The sequence below is a fragment of the Neovison vison genome, chromosome 13 (genome assembly GCF_020171115.1).
Source record: "Neovison vison isolate M4711 chromosome 13, ASM_NN_V1, whole genome shotgun sequence".
NCBI classification, from domain to species: domain Eukaryota; kingdom Metazoa; phylum Chordata; class Mammalia; order Carnivora; family Mustelidae; genus Neogale; species Neogale vison.
In genome coordinates this window covers 77996217-78018629 of record NC_058103.1, presented here as the reverse complement: position 1 = coordinate 78018629, position 22413 = coordinate 77996217, and the positions used below count along the sequence as shown (strand labels likewise).

Sequence of the window (22413 nt, the reverse complement as noted above, 5' to 3'; positions counted from 1 at the left end):
TATGAATATGGTATTAACAAATAATAAAGCATATACAGGAGAAAATTATTATTTCCCCACAACATCATGCTCAGCTTGTTGTATTCTCATATGTATCACCTATGGCCCAAGCTTCCTGATGAGGTTGTAGAAGTTTATATAAATGAAGTACACATTTGTTGAGGATATTCAATATCTCATTGAGGTAAAATATCACTTCATAATTTTTCCCCCTAACAACCCCAGGCTGATTAGAAGTTCTTTAGTCTGGGTTCCCCTGGCAAATATACCACTTGTAGCAATGTTCAGCAAACTATTTTTAAGTTATCATTGTTACTATAAACTTATCAACTGCGTGAGGATACATACATTTTATTGGAATGTAAAAATCTACATTTTTACATGGTTGGAGGTTGGCACTTCCTAGCATATCACAGGGGCTCAAAATATTTGCTGACTGACTGCACAGCAAATGAATAATTTATACTAGTTCCCCGGTCTATGATGGAATCTATAGGAACTGATGTAATCCAAAGATGGGTCATTCCTATCATGATGATGCTGATGGTGTGTCAGTTTTCTCTGAGAATCTGTCACAAAGCAGATATAGACCCACATACGTGGCCAAAACATTTAGCTTCATTACACAGCAATGACTAGTAATCTGTAAAATGAAATTCTGTATTAGGAAGACCAGAAAGTTGCATTGCTCATAAAAACACTGTCAATAAAGTCATTGCCCATTACAAAGCAAAATTTTTTTTTTTAATTTTGGTGCCAAATCTATTTAGCAGTTGGACTGGACTTTTACTAAATTCTATATAATGAAAAACAGTTCTAAATTTAAAAGAAAATAAAGGGATTAAATGCCAAACAGAATGTGTGAACATCTATTAGACATTGTACCAAGATTAAAAACCAGCTCTGAGAGATAAGATATTTAACAGGCAAATGGAGGAATTGAAAAATGGAATCTATGTTATTTACCAATGTTATATTCCTAGGGTATAGTGACAATATTGTGTTTATACAGAATATCCTTGTTCTTAGAAGATTCTTCCAGGAATGCAAAGATGATTCATATCCACGAATCAACCAGTATAACATACCACATTAATAAAATGAAGGATAAATATCATATGATCATATGCAAATGCATGGAAAGCCTTCAACAAAATTTTTCATTCATTCATGATAAAAACTTCAACAAAGTGGGTATAGAGGTCACATATCTCAACATGGTAAAGGCCATGTATAACAAACCCAGAGCTAACATCATCCTTAGTGGTGAAAAGCTGAAAATGTTTCCCCTAAGATCAGGAGCAAGACCAAGATGTCCACCCTTGCCACTTTTATTTAACATAATACTGGAAGTCCTAGTTACAACAATCAAATAAGGAAAAGAAATTAAATGCATCCAAATTGTTAAGGAAGAAATAAAATTGTCACTATTTGCAGATAACAATGAACAATTGAGATTGTATCAAACTAAAAGTCTTCTGCCCAGTGAAGAAAACCATTAACAAAATGAAAAGACAGGGATGCCTGGGTGGTGCAATTAAGCATCTGACTCTTGGTTTTGGCTCAGGTTGTGATACCAGAGTTGTGAGATCGAGCCCCAAGATCTGCTCAAGTTTCTCTCTTCCTCTCCCTCAAACCCTCCCCACCCCAGCTTGCTCTAAATTAAATTTTTAAATCTTGAAGAAAGAAAAGAAAAGAAGAGAAAGAAGAAAAAAAAGAGAAAAGAAAAGCAGGAAGGGAGGAAGGAAGGAAAAAAGAAAGACAACCTACTGAATGGGAGAAGATATTTGTAAATGACGTATCTGGTAAGGGGTTAATATAAAGAACTCATACTACTCAAGATAAAAAAAAAAATCAGATTAAAAATGGGCAGAAGACCTGAATAGACATTTTTCCAAAGAATATATACAGACAGCCAACAGACACTTGACAAGATGGTCAACATCACTAAGCATCAGGGAAGTGCAAATCAAAACCACAATGAGATATCACCTTACAACCATCAGAGTGGGTAGAATAAAAAAGACAAGAAATAAGAAGTGTTGGTGAGGATATGGAGAAAAGGGAACTCTCGTGCATTGTTTGTGGGCAAGTAAATTAGTACCACCACTGTGAAAAATGGTACAGAGGTTTCACAAAAGATTAAAAATACCATATAATCCAGCAATTCCACCTCTGGTTATTTACCCCAAGAAAACAAAAACCCTAATTCAAAAAGATACATGAATTCCTATGTTTATTGCAGTATTACTCATAATACCCAAGGTGAAAGCAACCTAAGTGTCCACCAATAGATGAATGGATAAAGATACACTACACACTCTCTCTCTAACAGAAATACTATTCAGCCATTAGAAAGAATGAAATCTTGTAATTTTAACAACATGTGTGGACCTAGCAGGTACTAAGTTTAGTGAAATAAGTCCGACAAAGACAAATACTGTATGATTTTACTTACATGTGGAATCTAAAAAAACAAATGAATAAACAAAGCAAAATAGAAACAGACTCATAAATACAGAGAACAAACTGGTGGTTGCCAAAGGGAAGTGGGGATGAGGAGATGGGCAAAATAGGTGAAGAGGGTTAAAAAGTATGAACTTTGAATAAGTCCAAGAATATAAAGTATTGCATAGTGACTACAATAATATAATAACTTTGCATGATGATGGATGGCAATTATATTTATGATAAGCATTTCATAATATATATAAATATCAATTCACTATGATATACAACTGAAACTAATACTGTATGTCAACTATACTTCAATTAAAAATAATTTTTTCCTGGCGATTCATAGACCTGTACCCCTGGGGATAAAAATATATGTTTATAAAAAATAAAAAAATTTATTAAAAAAAATAATAATAATAATTTTTTAAAGGGCACACGAGAACTTTGGGGGTGGTAGAAATGTTCTATATCTTGTTTTGGGGTGGTAATTAGGTGTATACCACTGTCAAAATGCAAACTGAACAATTAAGATTTATGTGGGGTTTTATATATAAATTACATGTTCACAAAATAAAATGAAGTGAAATTTTTTTTATTTTTTATTTTTATTTATTTGACAGAGAGAGATCACAAGTAGGCAGAGAGCAGGCAGAGAGAGTGGGGAAGCAGGCTTCCCGCTGAGCAGAGAGCCCGATGCGGGGCTCAATCCCAGTACCCTGGGATCATGACCTGAGCCAAAGGCAGAGGCTTAACCCACTGAGCCACTCAGGTGCCCCTAAAGTGAAATTTTTAAAAGTAAAATAAAAATTAAGTCATGTTCACTTTATCATCTGAAGAGCTTACCAAGTGATTTCTTTTTACTGCAGAACATTATTGTATCTGTTTATGTTTCACCAGGTTTCACCAGTTGGCCTACATAGGAAACAAGAAAAGTATTCAAACATTAATATTTTTTAAATGTTCATTAACCACAAGCTTCTACCTTTTAACTTTCTTCCTAGTCAAATCTAGATGACTAGGAGTCATTGGCACAATAATGCATAACAGATTCCACTTACCAGGTTTAAATTTAACTGGATAAAAATAACTCTACACAAAAGTAATCTATTTGTATTATATGCTATGTGAAACAACAGAAGATAAGCTCAAGTGTGCCATTCAATTTGGCATTAAAATTGAGCCAAAATTTTTTTAATTTATTTTTTTATAAACATATAATTTATTTTTAGCCCCAGGGGTACAGGTCTGTGAATTGCCAGGTTTACACACTTCACAGCACTCACCATATCACACACCCTCCCCAATGTCCATAACCCCACCCCCCCTCTCCCCACCCCCCTCCTCCCAGCAACCCTCAGTTTGTTTTGTGAGATTAAGAGTCTCTGATGGTTTGTCTCCCTCCCAATCCCATCTTGTTTCACTTATCTTTTCCTACCCCCAAACTCCCCCACGTTACATCTCCACTTCCTCATATCAGGGAGATCATATGATAGTTGTCTTTCTCTGATTGACTTATTTCGCTAAGCATAATACCCTCTAGTTCCATCCACGTTGTCACAAATTGAGCCAAACTTTCTAATGTATCCCAAACACTACAAATCAGAGTATATCAGGGGTGAAGTTACAGTATCTGCTTTTTATTCAAGAGTCATTAGATGACTCCTTCCCAAAGCTAGCACTGAGAACCACTGCTGAATCACAAGAGAGAGGCTGCCAGGTTCCCACTTCAAAAATTTCCCTCCATTCATTCTGTGTAGAGTCTTCTCCAGGTATTTACCAAAAAAGCCAGAATAAGGTCGATATCACCTTTCCATTTTTCCCTATGAAGGATCCAATTACGGTAAACTCTATTAGAAGATTTAGAATAAAGAAAGGGGCAAATGATTTCAAAGATTTAAAACCTGACAGATGTTAGAAATGAACTCAGGAACCTTTGCAAACCCATGAGAGGGTAGGCACATGCTCTTTCAGGCTGAAAGGGAAATGACTTACTCACTTCCTGCTCAAAGAAGGGCTGTGGCAGGATGCAGTGAACACACATAAAGAAGAAGTTGGTCATACAGAGACTAGAAGAGAGGAACAGTCAACGCTTATAGCTTAGTAGTTACGAGAAAGGAGGATACAAAGGAAATTCATCAACTGCCATTGCTCCACTACAAATTTCTTGGAGTCTAAAAAGACTAATACCATCCCTATTTTTCCCTGTCGTGGCCCCAGATCCATGATTTCCTTCCCACCACCCCCAGGAAAAGCAGCAACCTGCTGATGGCACAGCTGCTCCTGAATGTGTCTGACAAACAGGACCACTGACACTTTGTGACACCTGCTGCTTTTCTAGGGACTGCTTACTACAAATGATGAAACTGCACAAGAAAATGGGAGAACTGCAGCCAGGTGCTGCTAGAAAAGGGGTAAGTCCTTAAATATTAAATATAACCCATCACTAACTCTTCTGTTTCTCCCCCCAATACTTTCTACCAACTGTGTTGCCCAAGATGAGCCCTCCCACCACCACCACAGCTCCAGGAATCTGGTTGTTTCTAGGAACACTTGCCGATGAGTGAGTGCTTTTCCCTGCATTGTTCATAACAGGTTTCTCTGCTCCAGCCTTAGCCACCTATAGTCCAGGGTCCACCCTGAATCAGAGTCATCTTTATAAAAGGCAAATGGCATCCTGTCACACCCCTGATGAAAACCTTCCAATGACTTCCCATTGCCCTTAGAAAAAAAGATCAAATACTAGCATGACTCCTTGGACCCTCCACAACCTAGCCCTTGCTCATTTTTCTAGCCTAATTTTCCATCACTCTCTTCACTGCCCCCATGCCTCCTTGTACCCCATTATATCTATACTCCAGAAACACTCAGCTCAGCTTCTTTCCACCTGGGAGCCCACCCCATGCTCTTCACTCTGCCTATAACCACCTAACCCATCCAACCCCTTAACCTAACTCCCACTTGTATGTCCCATATCAATTCATATATTATTTCCTCTATGAGGCCTCTCTGATCCCCCAAATCAGAGATAGGGGCACCTATATGTGCTCTCATATAATCCAGAACTTCACACGAGAGCCTCTATCACTCCAGAACATATTTGCCTATTATTATATTATATTGCCTATGTCCTCATAGGTCTACAAACTCCAGTAGGACAGTGACCTCATCTGTCTGGTCCACAGCTATATTTCCAGTACCTAAGGCATGAACGGCATATAACAATGCTCAATAAATATTCGCTAAATGAAACAAGGAATGAGGTCTTTAATTTCTATTAGGAAAAAACCAAGGACTTTCATACATTAAAAGGCTCTTCCCTTTTTAAATCTTTTTGTAGTGAAGTAAATATAATTAAAGATTTATTCATTTGAGAGAAAGAGAGTGTGGAGGGAGAGGGAGAAGGAGAGAATCGTCAACCAGACTCCCCACTGAGTGCAGAATCCAACATGATTCCATGTCCCTGAGATCATGACCTGAGCTGAAATCGAGAGTCAGACACTCAACCAACTGAGCCACCCAGGAACCCCTTTATTGAAGTATAATGAACATACAATGTTGTACTAGTTTCAGGTGTACAACCTGAATCCAAGTATGGATTCGGCAGTTATATACATTACTCAATGCTCACCACAGTAAGTGTAAAGCCACTTCCCTTTTAGCAACTATCCCTTCCCAGGACCCAACCCCACATGCCAGAACGTCTTAGATCGTCCCAACCTGGGAGCCACCATGCCTTTCTCATCTACTCCCTCCATCTGGCCCATTCCCATTTTTTATACCCCCATCTGCAGCCTAGGAAAAACCTCAAGGATGAACATTTGCTTACCAGAGAAAGAGTACTGCAGGCAAACTAAAGAGCAACAGAAAGAAGAGAATTTTGCAAAGCTTGGAGAAGGAGAACAAAAGGAGGCACTACAGCTATTTAATAATAATTTTTAAAAGAAACATTGAAAAGATTTTTTCTTTAGAGGTAAGGCCTTCCTGCAAGAGATAATAAGAATACGGGCACCTGGGTTGCTCAGCTGGTTGTGTCTGCCTTCAGCTCAGGTCGTGATCCCAGTGTCATGGCCGGCATGACAAATCAATCAGGGAACATGAGGGTAAGAGGATGGTGAAAAGAAATTAAGAGACAAAGAGATGGGGGCAGGAGGGACACACTGAGGAGGATGTCCAACAGTGCTGATTTTATTCCACATCTTACAAGCATTTATAAGAGAGACCACAATAGGAGGAGTAATACATCAGTACCTAGTCAGATGACCACAAGTTTCTGTAACAAGTTTACATTAACTACAAGCAAACCTCGTGATTCCAGGTAGTCTCGGCTAATGCCATTAGCAAGACAACCAACCAAGGAGTGGGTTATGGGAGGTACAGGAACAACAAGGACCAACTAAGAATTCATGACCCTGACCACATTGTTCCCTTCTGTAAGGAGAGTGTGTGGGAAGTCACGTAGGCGAGCACACGACACAGCACAGACCCTTTCTCAGTGTTACTCAACTTTCCCGTCCTTAACCTTGTGAAGGTGTCTGGACTTTGAAGGAGACACAAGTCAAGGCCTAGTTTGATCCTCGACTCCAACCGTGCCGCAGCCTCCAACATCCCAGAGTCCTGGGATCAGCCTTGCATGGGGCTCCCTGCGAGCTCTCTCCCTTTCTCTCTCAAAGTTTTCACATGAACAGATATTTCTCAAAGAAGACATCCAAATAAATAGCCAACAGACACATGAAAAAATGCTCAACATCACTTGGCATCAGGGAAATACAAATCAAAACCACAGTGAGATATCACTTCACAGCAGTCAGAATGGCTAAAATTAACAAGTTAGGAAATGACAGATGTTGGTTAGGATGCAGACAAAGGGGAACTTTCTTACACTGTTGGTGGAAATGCAAGCTGGTGCAGCCACTCTGGAAAACAGTAAGGAGGTTCCTCAAAAAGTTGAAAATAGATCTACCCTATGACCCAGCAACTGCACTACTGGTTTATTTACCCTAAAGATACAAATATCTTTATTTGTATTTAGTATTTAGTATTTAGTATTTATTTGTATTTATCTTTATTTAGTGATCAGAAGGGGCACACGCACCCCAATGTTTATAGCAGCAATGTCCACAATAGCCAAATTATGAGAAGAGCCTAGATGTCCATCAATAGATGAATGGATAAAGAAGATGTGGTACATATCTACAATGAAATGATATGCAGCCATCAAGAAAAATGAGATCTTGCCATTTGCAATAAGGTGGATGGAACTAGAAGATATTACACTAAGCAAAATAAGCCAATCAGAGAAAGACAATTATCATATGATCTCACTGATATGAGGAATTTGAGGAAGAAGACAGAGAGGATCATAGGGGAAGAGAGGGAAAAATGAAACAAGATGAAACCAGAGAGGGAGACAAACCATAAGAGACTCTTTATCGAGAAACAAACTGAGAATTGCTGGAAGGGATGATGGTAGGAGGGATAGGGTGGCTGGGTGATGGACACTGGGGAGGGTCTGTGCTATGGTGAGTGCTGAGCATTGTGTAAGACTGATGAATCACAGACCTGTACCCCTGAAACAAGTAATACATTATATGTTAATAATAAATAAATAATAAAATAAAGTCCTTAAAAATAATAAAATAAAATAAGTAAGTAGTAATATGGTTAAATGTGTGTTTTCATCCAAGGACCCTTTGTTCTAAAAATCAGTCACAATAGATACAAAATGGGAGCAGGGAGAAGGATGAATGGATTCTGTGACATTGACATCTGAATCTGGTGGCCCCATCTGGCCAGACAGTTAAGGCTCATCTTGCAAGTTCTAAGCCAACTTGTTAGGGCCTTAAAATTCTCTCCTGAGACTAAGTCAACATGTGTTTTCATGGGCTCAGCGTCCCAGGAGCAGGTGAAAGGAAGAATGATTCTTTAAGCAAGAGGGCAAAAGGGACTCTACACCCTGACAGGTGGCAATTAGAATGTAGGCAGAAGAAAGAAATTCAATCTCTCAGGAATTTAATGAGAGTACTGGCCACTGGCCAATTTATTCTGTCTTCTTAATGGTTTGCTACATTGCTTTGATGGATTAATACTAACAGACAACCAGTTCAAAAGACAAATATATAATATAAATGTAACCAAAACATATATATCTATGATATCATCCCTTCTTCTCTTATTTTAGATACTTCTGCAAACACTTCTCATTTTAACAGCTCCTAAGCCAACAAACACAAAGCAATACCATATCCTTTCTAAAACTATCTCTAAGCCATACAGCTATTTCATGTTTTTAATTTCTCTAATATCATCTTCCAAAATGTCTTAAAAATTTTAAAGATACTGAGTTAAATTCATTTTATGAATTTTAGCTTTTTTCACTAAAAATCTTCTCCACTTTATAATTAATCCAGAGTGATATAATCACAATCATATAAATTAATATTTCTACAAGACTTGTGAAAGTTTTTCTTATTAGTGACCCTGTTCAAGTGTTTTCACTCACTAAGACATAAAGTTACAACAAAAAATTAAGAATTGACCTTCAGGCCCATGTTTCCTCCAATCCAGTATTTTTCTTGTAACAGCAACAATTTCAGGCATGCTTAATAGAGGATTCACATTAATGTAGCAGATTCTAGTTCAACTTTGAGGAAGTGAAATTTAGTGCTTTCAATCTTGGACATTTATCAACTCACCAAAATACCCCAGCTGACACTCTAATTCTAAAAGATGTCAGAGTAAAGAAAAAACCATCTTTTGTTGAACTTTCAGAACAGCTAAGTTCAAAGAAAATAGAGTAGACAAATCAGGTGGGAGAAAAGGTTTGCTAATGTGGAATCTACCTCTAAAAGTAGGAGCTTAAGATTCTGAAATTCAACCATTTCCAAATGCTGAACAAAAAGTATCTATCTGAATACATTCCTTGTGTTTTACATCACCCCAAAGTAGAGGAAATAGAAAAAGGAAAGCTGCCGATAGGTCTTACTTAATTCTTGGTTTTCTTATGCAAGGGATTAAAATGGTGGCTTCCTTGTGTGAAAGTCATGGGGCAGGGGGTAATAAGAAAAAGTTATAGGGGCACCTGGGTGTCTCAGTCAGTTAAGTTAAGCTCAGGTAATGATCCCAGGGTCCTGAGATCGAGTGCCATGCTGAGCTCCCTGCTCAGCGGGTAAGTGTGCCTCTCCTGCTCCATTTACCTCTCCCCCTGTTCATGCTCTCTCTCACGCCCTCTCGCTGTCAAATAATATTTAGAAAAAGAAAAAAGAAAGAGGTATGGAAAAAGAGGAAGACAGAAAAAGGAATAGCTAATGGCTAAGTAACAGCAAAGAGCTTTTATGTATATTAATTCATTTTTAAAGGCAATGAGTGGTTTTTTTGAAACGATTGAAAGTTATATGCTTCCATAAGGTTTTTTGTTTGTTTGTTTTTACATTTCCAGTTCATGTTTCAAATCTTGGTTACGAAAAATAATTCTTCAAATGGGAAAAGTAACAAAGTCAGGGAAAATAAATAGCTGGTTTCAGACACCTTGAGCCTGAAGGTGATAACAAGACATCCAAGTTAGAAATGTTACTTAAGCAGCTATATGCAGAAGAGAGCATACTGTCTGGAATATGATTTCACAAGGTCTCTACTTGTAGAGGAAATGGGTACACCTGAATGCAGGTGACTCAACATTTTAAACAAAGGATTAAAATGGAGATTCCCTTTAATGATCTGAGGACATTCAACAATGAAGTTATTATAGTTAATTCCCCCTGCTCCAATTCCATGATCACCAAGCAACCTGCTGATAATAACCTGCCTTCCCACAAAAGTCTGTCTACAGGGAAAGAGTACACTAGCCTGCCGAAGTGAACATTCTGGTCCTCCTGACAGTTATATTACATGTTTTAAGTTAATAAATTGTCATTCTTATTTTATACTACCAGTCTCCTGAGCTAATATTAGTCTAACTCAGAAACATAAATCTGTCTTTAGTATGCTGTTGAATTACAGTCCAAAATTTATAAGATAAACAACCCATTCTAGATGGAATAAATTCACCAAGAGGCCTCTGAGGGAACAGCCATCCCAGTGACCTACTTAAGGGGCAGCAGGATGTGGTGGCTGGGAGCTAGCTTGTCCTTTGGAGTCAAACAGACTAACCTTCGATTCCTACTTTTTCCACTAACTTATCGCAGAATCCAGGCCTAATATACTCAGAACCTACTGGATGGACTGTTGGGGATGGTGGCACATGATGAAAAAGCTCATTAGACATTAGTTATCTTGAAGGCAAGATAGTTCTTCTGAACTTTGTCAAAGTATCTAAATAAACATTTGAATGAAATGTCCTCATTTCATCCTAACTTTCTTCAAGACATTCTACAATAAAACAAAGGAGGTAAGTGTGAACGGATAATGAAACTTCAAAGAGGAGATGTGCTTGTGGTGGGGGCACAGCCCTGAGGATAAACTAAGGGGAGGGAAAAGAGTGAAAAGAGAAAGACTGAAAATACAAGGTAGAATGATAGAAAAGAAAAGGAGGAGATCAGAAAAGAAAGGGGCAAGAAAGGAGCTGAGATCGTTGAGAAAAACACAGGACCAGTGGAAGCCAAGAAAGCAACATGGAGCAGATTCCTGGCAGATTCTCCTTACTTACTTAGATTGCTGCCCAGGTGAGCCCATCACTGCCTGTCTTCAAAGCAGAGTCTAGGAAGGAAGCAGAGTGCCCTCCTGGGGGAGGTCCTCTACTCCCTTTGAGCAGTGGGTTCTCTCCAGTTCTCAGGACTCAGGGAGAAGATGGGCCAAAGGGGAAAGAAGGTGCACAGCTTCAATAAGCCCATCCCCAGACCTCAACCCTCGTGAGACCTCCCAACCTCTTCCCTCTCTTCTCTACTCTTTTCTGCTCTGCTTGCCTTCCTCATTCCCCAACTCTGCTTTCTCTTCTTTTTTGGAAACACTGTACTATACAGGAGACACTTTTAGGAAAATAGATTCCAGTCCCGGCTCAACTAATTTCTATCTAGTGTTACTTTGGCCAAGTCACTTCCCCTTCCTAAGGCTCAATCCTGGAATCTGTAAAATAAGGATAATAATGCCTTCCTTTTAGAGTTGTTGTAAGGGTAAATATACATCTGTATATGGTTCATTCCATAAAAATGTGTTCCCTTCTCTCCTCCCATTTGTCTTTTCTTCTACTCCCTCCCTTTTTTCCTCTTTCAATCTCCCAGTTTCCCTTCTCTGTTTTCTTAACTTTCCCTAATCTTTTTCAGTCAGGCACTTGCTTCCTAACCTAATTCACCTTGTCTCTGAAGAATATCCCAACTAAGAACGGAAGGGAAGGGGGCTGACCAGCACCAGGGTACGTACAGGTAAAGCTTGAAAACCTTGCCTGCCTGAGCACTAGTGGCATCTGAGGATGGAAAGTTGGAGGGCAGGATTAGGGAACCAGTCCCTTCTCTCCTCCCTCTTCTGCCCTCCATCTTCTCTGGTACTACCCTTTTCCCGCTCCTTCTTCTGGCTCTGGGTTCCCAAAGCCAAAAAAGCAGTAAGACCCAGGAAAGACATCCTGGTGCAGCAGGGAAGTCTCAGCCTTGAAAAGAATGCCTGAGCTTCTGTCTGCAAGTGTGCAACGTTGAATGTGATGTGTGGGTAGGAGGTACAGATAGTGTTTTAATCATATTCAGTGTCAGTGACAGATGTCAACAGCCACAGCACTTGTCAGTTGTCCATAATGGACAAAAGTAGAAGTGAACAGAATATAAGGCTCTGTGTGTGTGTGTGTGTTGATCATTGTACAGCCAAATTTATAAACAGCTCAGTAATTAGATATAATTACCATTCCCTGACAATAAATTACTGTATTTACCATATAATGTATATTAGGTTGATTTTGTTGTGAGTTGTCATGTCAACACCACAGTCTGTTTATATTCGGTTAGGCATGCAGCTGTTACCCAGCCACAAGATTCTGAAGTGGTGGGAACCGTGCTTCCCTTCCTCCTCTTGTTTATCCCCTGCTCACTTTCATCCTTGCTCTCCCCTCATTCCTTTCCCCTTTCTCGGTCTTTCCTAGCCTGCTCCTGCTGCTCCTCTAGTGCACTTTTGCCCTCACGCTGCCTTTCTCTCCCAAACATGCCTCACCCTGGCTTAGTCTTCTTCCTTCCCCTCTCACTTCCCTTTTCTTCCAACATTCCATCAGTCAGACAGCTGGGCTTGGTCCTACGAGTTCTGTAACCTCCAGCAAGTTCCCTCTTTTCTAAGCCCCGGGTTTCTCATTTGTAAACAGGGACAATTAGAGTAACTCACAGGATCATTAGGCATGCCTACAAAAAAAATTAACACAGTGCCTCCTGCTACAAAGTTAGGACTCAAGAAAGAAAGGTTTTTGTTTTTGTTTTTGTTTTTAATATATGTTTAAGTCTCCACAAGTAAAAAACCTCCTGTCAGGGGTGTCTGGGTAGCTCATTAGTTGGGCATCTGCCTTCAGCTCAGGTCATGATCCCAGGATCCTGGGATGGAGCCCCACTAGCCTGCCTCTCTCCCTCTGCCCCTCGTCCCTGCTTGTGCTTTCTGTCAATAAATAAAATCTTTTAAAAAAACAATCTGGGGCACCTGGGTGGCTCAGTGGGTTAAGCCTCTGCCTGCCTTCGGCTCAGGTCATGATCTCAGGGTACTGGGATCGAGTCCTGCATCAGGCTCTCTGCTCAGCAGGGAGCCTGCTTCCTTCTCTCTCTGCCTGCCTCTCTGCCTACTTGTGATCTCTCTCTCTGTCAAATAAATAAATAAAATCTTTAAAAAAAAAAAAAAAAACAATCTGAGGGTTTTGAAGGGCGGGGGGTGGGAGGTTGGGGGAGTCAGGTGGTGGGTATTATGGAGGGCATGTATTGCATGCAGTACTGGGTGTGGTGAATAAACAATGAATTCTGTTACCCTGAAAAGAAATTTAAAAAAAAAAGAAAAAAGAAAAATCAAAAAAACTGTAAAATTTCAACATCAGTAAGGATGGATCTCTATCATCAAACATTTATTGGGTACTTATTCTTTAAGATTTTTATTTATTTATTTATTTATTATTTATCTATTTAAGAGAGAATGTGAGGAGTGGGGTGTTATAGAGAATCTTAAACAGACTCCATGGACTGAGGGCAGAGCCTGATGCAGGGCTCAATGTCAAAACTCTGAGATCATGACCTGAGCTGAAACCAAGAGTCAGAATCTTAACTGGCTGAGACACCCAGGTGTTCCAGCTAGGTGTCTATTCTATGTCAAACCTGGGTGGGTAGAGGGAGGCAAGTAACATTAGATCCTACCTCTGTCCTTTAAGTACCTCTAGTCTGGGAAAGATAAATACATAGATCTTTTGAATGGCTATGATGGAAGCAAGGACTGAACACCATGGAAACAGAGGGAAGGGAGTCACCAAGCCTGCTTTGCAGAGTCAGCTAAGACATTACAGGCAGTGATTCTGAGTTGATCCTTTTGAAAAGGAAAGAAGAGTTTGCTCACTAAAATGAGGAAAGGTCAGACAAAAGGAACAGCTTGTGGAAAGACAAAGTATTGTGAAAGGGAAAGGAAGGTTTGGGGAGCAGTGAAATTCATGGCAATGAGATTATAGGGGGCATGAAGCTGGCAAAGTAGATTAGAACTGGATTCTGAAAGAACCTAGATGTCCATCAACAGATGAATGGATAAAGAAGATGTGGTGTATATATATACCATGGAATAATATGCAGGCATCAAAGGAAATGAAATCTTGCCATTTTCGACGATGTGGATGGAACTAGGGGGTATTATGCTTAGCAAAAATAAGTCAATCGAAGAAAGACAACTATCATATGATCCCCCTGATATGAGGAAGTGGAGATGCAACATGGGGGGTTTGGGGGAAGGAAAAGAATAACTGAAACAAGATGGGATGGGGAGGGAGACAAACCATAAGAAACTCTTAATGTCACAAAACAAATTGAGGGTTGCTGGGGGGAAGGGGAGAGGGGGAGGGCCGTGAAGTTATGGACATTGGGGAGGGTATGTGCTATGGTGAGTACTGTGAAGTGTATAAACCTGGTGATTCACAGACCTGTAACCCTGGGGCTGATAATTCATTATGTTTATTTAAAAAATTAAAAAAAAAAAAAAGAAATGGATTCTGAAACAAGTGATCATCTTCATCATTGTTGTCATCATCATCACTACCATTCACTGGGTAGTTGGCCTTGTGCTAAGTACTTGACATATATCATCTCACTTAACCCTCACCAAAACTCTATAGGCAAGGACTATCATTGTCCCGATATGAAAGATGATGAGATACAAGGCAGGGCTGTCTTCAAGACCCATGGTTCATGGTTCATGTGATCATTACCATGATTAATACCCATGGTAATGGGAAGTGGAAAGTAGAAGAGGTCTCTCAGAGAAGGATATGGGTAGAATCCAGCCCCTCTTGTCCATGGTCATTGTACTCTGTGTCTCTCTATGCAAGCATAGGCTATCAGCACTTTTAGGAAGGTTACACTCACAACATGACCTGACATGGAAAGAACTGGGGGAGCAGTGACAACAGGCAAGTGAAGCTGGATTCTAAAAATGGTTCTGCGGTTGAATTGACCATTTTATAAATTGTCCATATGTTGAGGTGCAGAACAAAAAGGAATCTAGGGTGACTTCTAAGTTTTTGACACAGGGCAAAGACAAAGGTGCCATTAAAATGGCAAGTATAGCATGGAAGGGAGAAGAAAAAGAAAACAGAGAGGCAGAGATTGGGATGGGAGAACAATAATTTCAGTTTGAATACATTAGTCTTGAAATTTCTCTTGATTGTTGAAAATATCCTTAACACTGAAGAGAAAAAACAGATTTGTAGAGTTGGAATTGTCAACATCTATGAAAGCATTGAAGTCATGGGAAATGAATGATCTCACTCAGGAAGAATAAGAATTAAAAGAAGTGAGAGGACAGAGGGTGAGGATGAGTCAGTAAACAGTTGAGGAGGCCCTAGGGAACACTCAACTTCAAAAAAAAAAGGGGGGGTCAGAGAAGGATATATTGAAATGAAATGCTCAGGCTTTTGTGCTGTGGTGTCTTCCTCTGGACATCTAGCACAGAGTCTACATGGGGTAGGTGTTCAACAAGCTGGAGTTGATCAAAGAAATGGAAGAGAGAGAAAGGAAAAAAAACAGTTCCAAAAATGCAATGACCAATATATTTAATATTTACATTTAATATTTAATCAGAAGTTAATATTTGAAAAATATTTAACATTGCTAAGAAGTCAAATAAGATTTTAGGCATGAGGAACACGTGGAGGTTACTATTTTCTTGGACATCTTTTTATGAGAAATCCTGAAAATACCAGCATCTACTTCTTATATATGCAATACAAGCATCTAGAATACATGCATTAACAAGATTTCTAGGAGAGCTACAATTTCTAATTTACTTTGAAACAAGAGGTTAAGTCTTTTCCAACTGAAAATTTCCAATTTACCAGGTAAGAACAAAATAAAATCCTCCTGTGCACAAACAAACAAACAAAAAATTCTCCAGGTGCACAAAAAATTACTTGACCCTTCATTTTTAAAGATGCATGATAAAACAATATAAAAGCACAAGATGGATAAATATAGGTTTTTAAAAAATCACTCAGAATTTACATTTTGCAGTAAAGGCTAGCATAGAACACCTGAGCAAAGGTGATTTTCAGGGACAGATGCTCATAATTCCACACAGTCCTTTATTTTCCTCCTCTCCATTCTAATAAGCCTTCAGCCCCCAATTAAAATTTCTCACCAGTTTCCTTTCTTCCCCAAACAGCGACCTGAGACGCTCTCATGATCAACCAAAGCTATAAGTATTGATTTCTCAAGTCAGACAAATCTCAGCACTAAAAACATACCACTCCAGCCTCAGAGAGTAGTTTAGTAAAAAAAAACTGTTCATGTTCAAAGCATGAATCAGTCATAGAATAAACAATACCTTGAACAGGGAAGCCAGATACAAACCCCTTAAAAAAAATGAAATCAATTACTCCAACACCCACAAACAAAAAGAAATGAACCTCACTGCTACTCCCATTGGCCATTTAACAAGTGGTACATGGCGCCTAGGTGGCTCCATCAGTTAAGCATCTGCCTTGGGCTCAGTTTATGATCCCAGGGTCCTGAGATCCAGCCTTGCATCAGCCTCCCCACTCAGCAGGGAGCTTGCTTCTCCCTCTCCCACTCCCCCTGCTTGTGCTCTCTCTCAAATAAATAAAATCTTTATTTAAAAAACAGATGATGCTAACAGAATAAAAATTTGAAAAACGAAATAAAGAAAATGTCCTATTTCTCAAACCTAACTACTTTCCAATTTTTTTTTCTTAGTAAAAGAATAAAAAAGACTGTTTGCTAAACCTCAACCATACCCAAGGTGAAAACAGCAAAACAAAAGAGCAACATAGAAAAGAGAAAGAGAAAGCTCCAGACAGCCCTGAGCAGACTCTCCTCTTGGCCTCACCAACCCACCCGTGAATGCTCCCCACAGACTCACCTCAGCCTGGACCTAACCCTCCCAAAAGGGAGGATTCAGGGAGATCAAACAGGTACCCACTCCATGACCAGGTCAATGAGAACAATGAGAAAAGCAAGGCTATTCTAAAAGCTCTAGCAATTACATAGAAAACAAACAGGGTCTCTAGGGGACATTCTTGAAAACCTGAGATCAACTCCCGGAAAAACACTCTTGACCACTTACCGCTACAGGAAGCTGCTAGATGGCAGATCAGAATCAGCATCTCATCAGAAAAAGAAGGCAGCTTTAGGAAAGCAGCTACCCTACCAGTGAAGACCTGGGAGAGAAAACCACTCCTTGGAAAAATACCAAAAGCCCAGAAGAGTCTCTCCTTCTAGAGTTGCCTGCTACCGCTGCCAGGGCAGAACTGGTTAATCCTGAAGAAACAAAAGGAAGCTCCCTAGAGGCGGGCTTCAGCAGGATGGCTTTCCTCTGTGGGAACCAAGAGTTCAGAAGGATGGAAGCAGATAACAGAAAGTCACAGTTACCACTTCTGCTTACCAAACTTTCATCAGCCCTCAATGAGGAAAATAAGCAAACGTCTTTAGAGTTCCCACCTGTTCTTCCCCAGAGATGAAGGAATTCACATTTTTAAAAAATCACTGGAAGGGGAGTTTTACTATCTTATGGATGAAAGCTAAGCACATGCAAGCAACATTTAATATGAAGAATGAAGACACTTTTTCCAAACATCCTTAAATTCAACTCAGAGTAAAGCAAACAATTAACCCTTGAGGATGTCAAAAAATAAATGCACGGGGCGCCTGGGTGGCTCAGTGGTTTAAGCCTCTGCCTTCGGCTCAGGTCATGATCTCAGGGTCCTGGGATCGAGCCCCGCATCGGGCTCTCTGCTTAGCAGGGAGCCTGCTACCCCCTCTCTCTCTGCCTGCCTCTCTGCCTACTTGTGATCTCTATCAAATAAATAAATAAAAATCTTAAAAAAAAAAAATTTAAAAAAAATAATAATAAATAAATGCACATTAGGAAATAGATTTAAAGTTTTTAGTTCAGAATCACTTTGAGCGGGTTCTTGTTTTTAAGATGGGATTAGATGAAAACAAAATATTTTGGTTTGTGTCTATTTTTAAAAGAAGAAATTATGTCTTAAGTATGTCTAAACCCATTTATGGGTTTTCCGGAAGTTGCATCAGATTTGCAGTTAAGTACTAAAGCCAAATACATTTTTTAAATTTTTTTTCACATGTTTATTATTCATTATGTTCAGCTAGCCAGCATACAGTACATCATTTCTTTTTCATGTAATGTTCACCCATTCATTAGCTGCGTGTATCACTCAATGCTCATCACAACACATGCCCTCCTTAATACCCATTGAAGGGAGGGGTGGGGGGGGATGGGGAAACCAAATACATTTTAATCATGTCTCTATAACCAGAGCAGGTTGATCGTCTGCACACATCAACTCCACTCTCCTGGAAGATCCTGGTGCTGAGCCCTCACACCTCCACAGAGAGCCAGATCAGAGAGAAAGAAAGACTTTCCCTGCCAAGCCTCCCCAGTCCTAAGAAACTGCAGATTTCTTGAAATGAGAGTGATGGCTTTCTTTCTTACATGGTAGAAAGAACAAAAAACAGCTCTTAAAAAAAAAGTAATCACTTCTTTATGATATTTAAAATGAAAAACTCTTTAAAATGTTTTTAAATCTAATTTCTATACCACTTTTTAACCTATTATATTAGCAACTACTATAAGTTTGGTAATTCCCTTTGTTGAAGAAGATATAAAGAAATCAGCATCTTGGGGCACCTGGGTGGCTCAGTGGGTTAAAGCCTCTGCCTTCGGCTCAGGTCATGATCCCAGGGTTCTGGGATCAAGCCCTGCATAGGGCTCTCCGCTCAGTGGGGAGCCTGTTTCATCCTCTCTGCCTACTTGTGATCTCTATCTGTCCTATACATAAATAAAATCCTCAAAAAAAGAGAGAGAGAATCAGCATCTTCTATACTATTACTATAGACGTTGGTAAATAATTTTTTATTTTTTAAAAGATTTTATTTATTTGACAAAGAGAGCACAAGTGGGAGAGGGAGAAGCAGACTCCCCACAGAGCAGGGACCCCCCCAACATGGGACTCCATCCCAGGACCCCAATATCATGAGCTGAGCTGAAGGCAGACACTCAACCAACTAAGCCATGCAGGCACCCCAAAGTTGGTAAGATGTTTTTAAAGGGAAACTAAGTAGTGTCTATCAAATATAGAAATGTGAATGTTTCCATCTCTTAGGAATTTACCTCACAGATGATCATAATCACATCTGGAGAAATGTCCATTATAGCACTGTCTGTGACAGGAAAAAAACTAAAAATGGCTTGAGAATAGAGGACTGGCCAAATAAGTGAAGGTACATTCATGTACAGGAGTATTATGCAGCCATCAAGAGAGTAGAACTGAAGTGAAGCATCAGATGGCCTTGGTTCAGATCTGACTCCAACAGAGACTAGCTAGATGACTCTGAGCAAGTTCCCGAACCTCTCTTCATCTCGGTACTTCCTCTATAGTAAGATGAAAATTACAGTACTTACCACAAAGAATTACTGTGACTAAGACAGTGCTTAAAGTACAGCAGATGCTCAATAAATATTAGTGAGTACCAGTTAAAGAGGTAGCCTCTTTTTTAAATATTTTTTTAAAGATTTTATTTATTTGACAAAGATTTGACAAAGATCACACGTAGGCAGAAAGGCAGGCAGAAAGGCGGAGGAGGAGGGAGCAGGCTCCCCACTCAGCAGAGAGCCCAATGCAGAGCTTGATCCCAGGACCTTGAGATCATGACCTGAGCCGAAGGCAGAGGCTTAACCCACTGAGCCACCCAGGTGCCTCAAGAGGTACACCTCTATAAACAGACATGAAAAGATGTCCAAGATAGACTGTCAAGTGGAAAAGAGCTAGTTGCAAGAGTATGCATAGGATAATTCCATTCTGTAAGATATTTTAAATGTGTTTGCCGTTGACCACCTGCTTCTTCCCAGTAAACTATAAGCTCCTTGAGAGTGGGGACTTTTGTTCACTGTTGTATCCCATTTCCATAACAGGCATTCAATTAAGAATTTGTTGACTGGATGAATAAAATTAGGAAGGATAAGCAGAAAGAAATTTTTAACAGTAGTCGCCTCCAAAAAAATGGTATGGGGGTGGAAGGGCTGGTGGGCCCTGGGAGAAAATAGTTCATTGATTCTTAGAAAAGTACCATTTAAATTTTTTACAGTGAGTTTGTATGTCAACCAATAAAAATGGATTTCTTAGAAGATAGTGTTTTTGTTTGCAGGGTGCATCTTAAGACCTATGGGTGTCCCCCTCTAACAAAGGACCAATGAGGGAGCAAGGGATGATCTCCCTACTATCTGATAAGTTAATGAGTCAGAAAGTAACTTATAAAAGAAGGCGTGGAGCTTTCCTTTTCTTCTTGGCCTTCTATTGATCTTTCCAAAGTTAACCTTACAATCTCCAAGCCAGGTCCTCTGTCCTAATCCATTAGGACCCCTCCCCTTTACTTAAACATCAACCATACTTCCCCACAATGGCATCTCTGCCCAGATCATCCTCTCTACTTGAGAGACCTTTTCCTTCATCTTTTGACTCTCAAACCTGTCCATAAAGGACCGTTTTCTGATTCCCAGCAGCTGGCCCCTCCCTCTTGGACTCTGCTAGAGACTAGGTTTGATCATCCACTGGCACTTACTCTAAATGCCTGCTATCTCCCCTCCCAGTTTGAGATGAGGTCTATAAGGATCAAGTCTTCAGTTTTGCAACCACTTCTTTCTTCCATGCATGCTCTCTCTCCCTCCCTCCCATGCATGCATGAAGTCCTATACTATATTAAAAAAAAAAAAAGACTGCCACATTAAAGAGCTATGTGTGATTTTGTTCCATTTGCCCAAAAGTTTCTCACACCAGAAAGAAGTCACCAGCCCTGTCCTTCTCCCCGAAATGTCAATACTAGTGATATCTTTCTTCGGCTTCCTCAGTATATTCTTGTTACATGCTTCTGAAAGTTCTAAGTGGCTTTAAAATGCTCTAGTTCTTCTTGTATTAACTAGTCAGAACTGATTTTTGTTCCTAATTAACACCACTGATGAAATGAGGAATCCTAATAGCAGAAGAAGGTGAGACAGAAGGTCTTACCACACTCACAGTAAAACCATAGGATGACTGCCTCACATTCACCTCACACACAGAAGCTCTCATAATGCATGCACATGCATGGGCGGGGGGAGTTACTAGCAGTGATTTAATATCATTTTGAAATACTCATTTAAAAATGCAAGTATCTTGCCATTAAATACTCCCTTGCTGATAGATCTTGGGGTGCTTAAAAAAGGATTTTACCATTTCACAGAATTATGTACTTAAAATCACAGAGCATTACTTTAAGTCCCAAAGCTCTTGACCCATCTCTGAAATCTAACACTACAGCAGCAGCTGCTGCTAGTCCTCAGCCAGGCTGTCTTATCGCCCACATGTCACCTTGACTCTCTCCCTCACTTCATTCAGATCTGTGATCCAAGTCCCCAACTCTGAGAGGCCCAGCCTGGACAGCCTACCTAACCCCCCACCCACACACACACAGGTCTCTCTCCATCCCTTCTCTTGCTTTATTTTTTCCTCCATAGGAAAACACACACCTATTATACAGCATATTTCCTCATATATTGTCCGGCTCCCCCCACCAGACAGTCAGCTTTAGGACAACAGGGACTTGGTCTTTGGATATACACCCAGGGCCTAGAACAATGTGCAGTAGGTGCTTGAGGGATGTTGTATAAACCAATGACAGTAGTAGCATTGTTGTGTAGTTTTTGTTGTTTACTAAATACATATGCATCCTCCTCCAAAATTTGAGCTGCTCAGAAACAGAGCTCTTGTCTCTTTCCTGGTCATCACCAACAGTGCCCAGCAGATAGTAATTTATCAAATGAACTGAAGATGAAATCTAAACTATAGTTCTCTGTATGACACTTTCCATTTCTACTAGATTTCCATTTATAATGTGCCCTCAAGTTAATTTTTCTTAGCTCACCTTAATCTGTCAGTCCCCAAAGTAGTGCCAGTTGATGGACCTAATTTGAGTAGACTTTGTTACAGGCATAGAGTGGTTAGGGTCAGATTTCAGACTCCTTTGTAACTGCATCTTGCAGTATGAAATTCAGAGGTAGAAGAGAAACCTAGGAAAAAGGATGGAAATCTATAGCAAGTTGAAGATGAAGAAAGCAACCATTCACTCTTTATGGCATGAACAGAGGAGATACACTTGCTCTGGATAACCTAAAAAGTATAGGGGAAAGGAGGGTTTAAAAACTCTGCTTTATTAATTTCATAAGTCATTCAGTAAAAGCCTGCTGTGTGATCTCAGTACAATTAACATACTCTGTATTATTTCAGTCTTTCAAAAGATTTGCCTTATA

At 39.7% G+C, this 22413-nt stretch overlaps 1 protein-coding gene across 4 annotated transcripts in view; it reads right to left on the bottom strand.

The window, feature by feature from the left end:
• ATP8B4 (ATPase phospholipid transporting 8B4 (putative)) overlaps positions 1-22413 on the bottom strand; it is a 278437-nt gene that overhangs the window by 235928 nt on the left and 20096 nt on the right. For 3 of the 4 annotated variants that reach the window (XM_044230132.1, XM_044230130.1, XM_044230133.1), the window contains exon 2: positions 3301-3369. In XM_044230132.1, the coding sequence (XP_044086067.1) occupies positions 3301-3328 (28 nt within the window). In that variant the 5' untranslated portion in view covers positions 3329-3369. Of the gene's footprint in view, positions 1-3300; positions 3370-17175; positions 17406-22413 lie in introns of those variants that run through there. The other variant, XM_044230131.1, reaches the window with a different exon arrangement.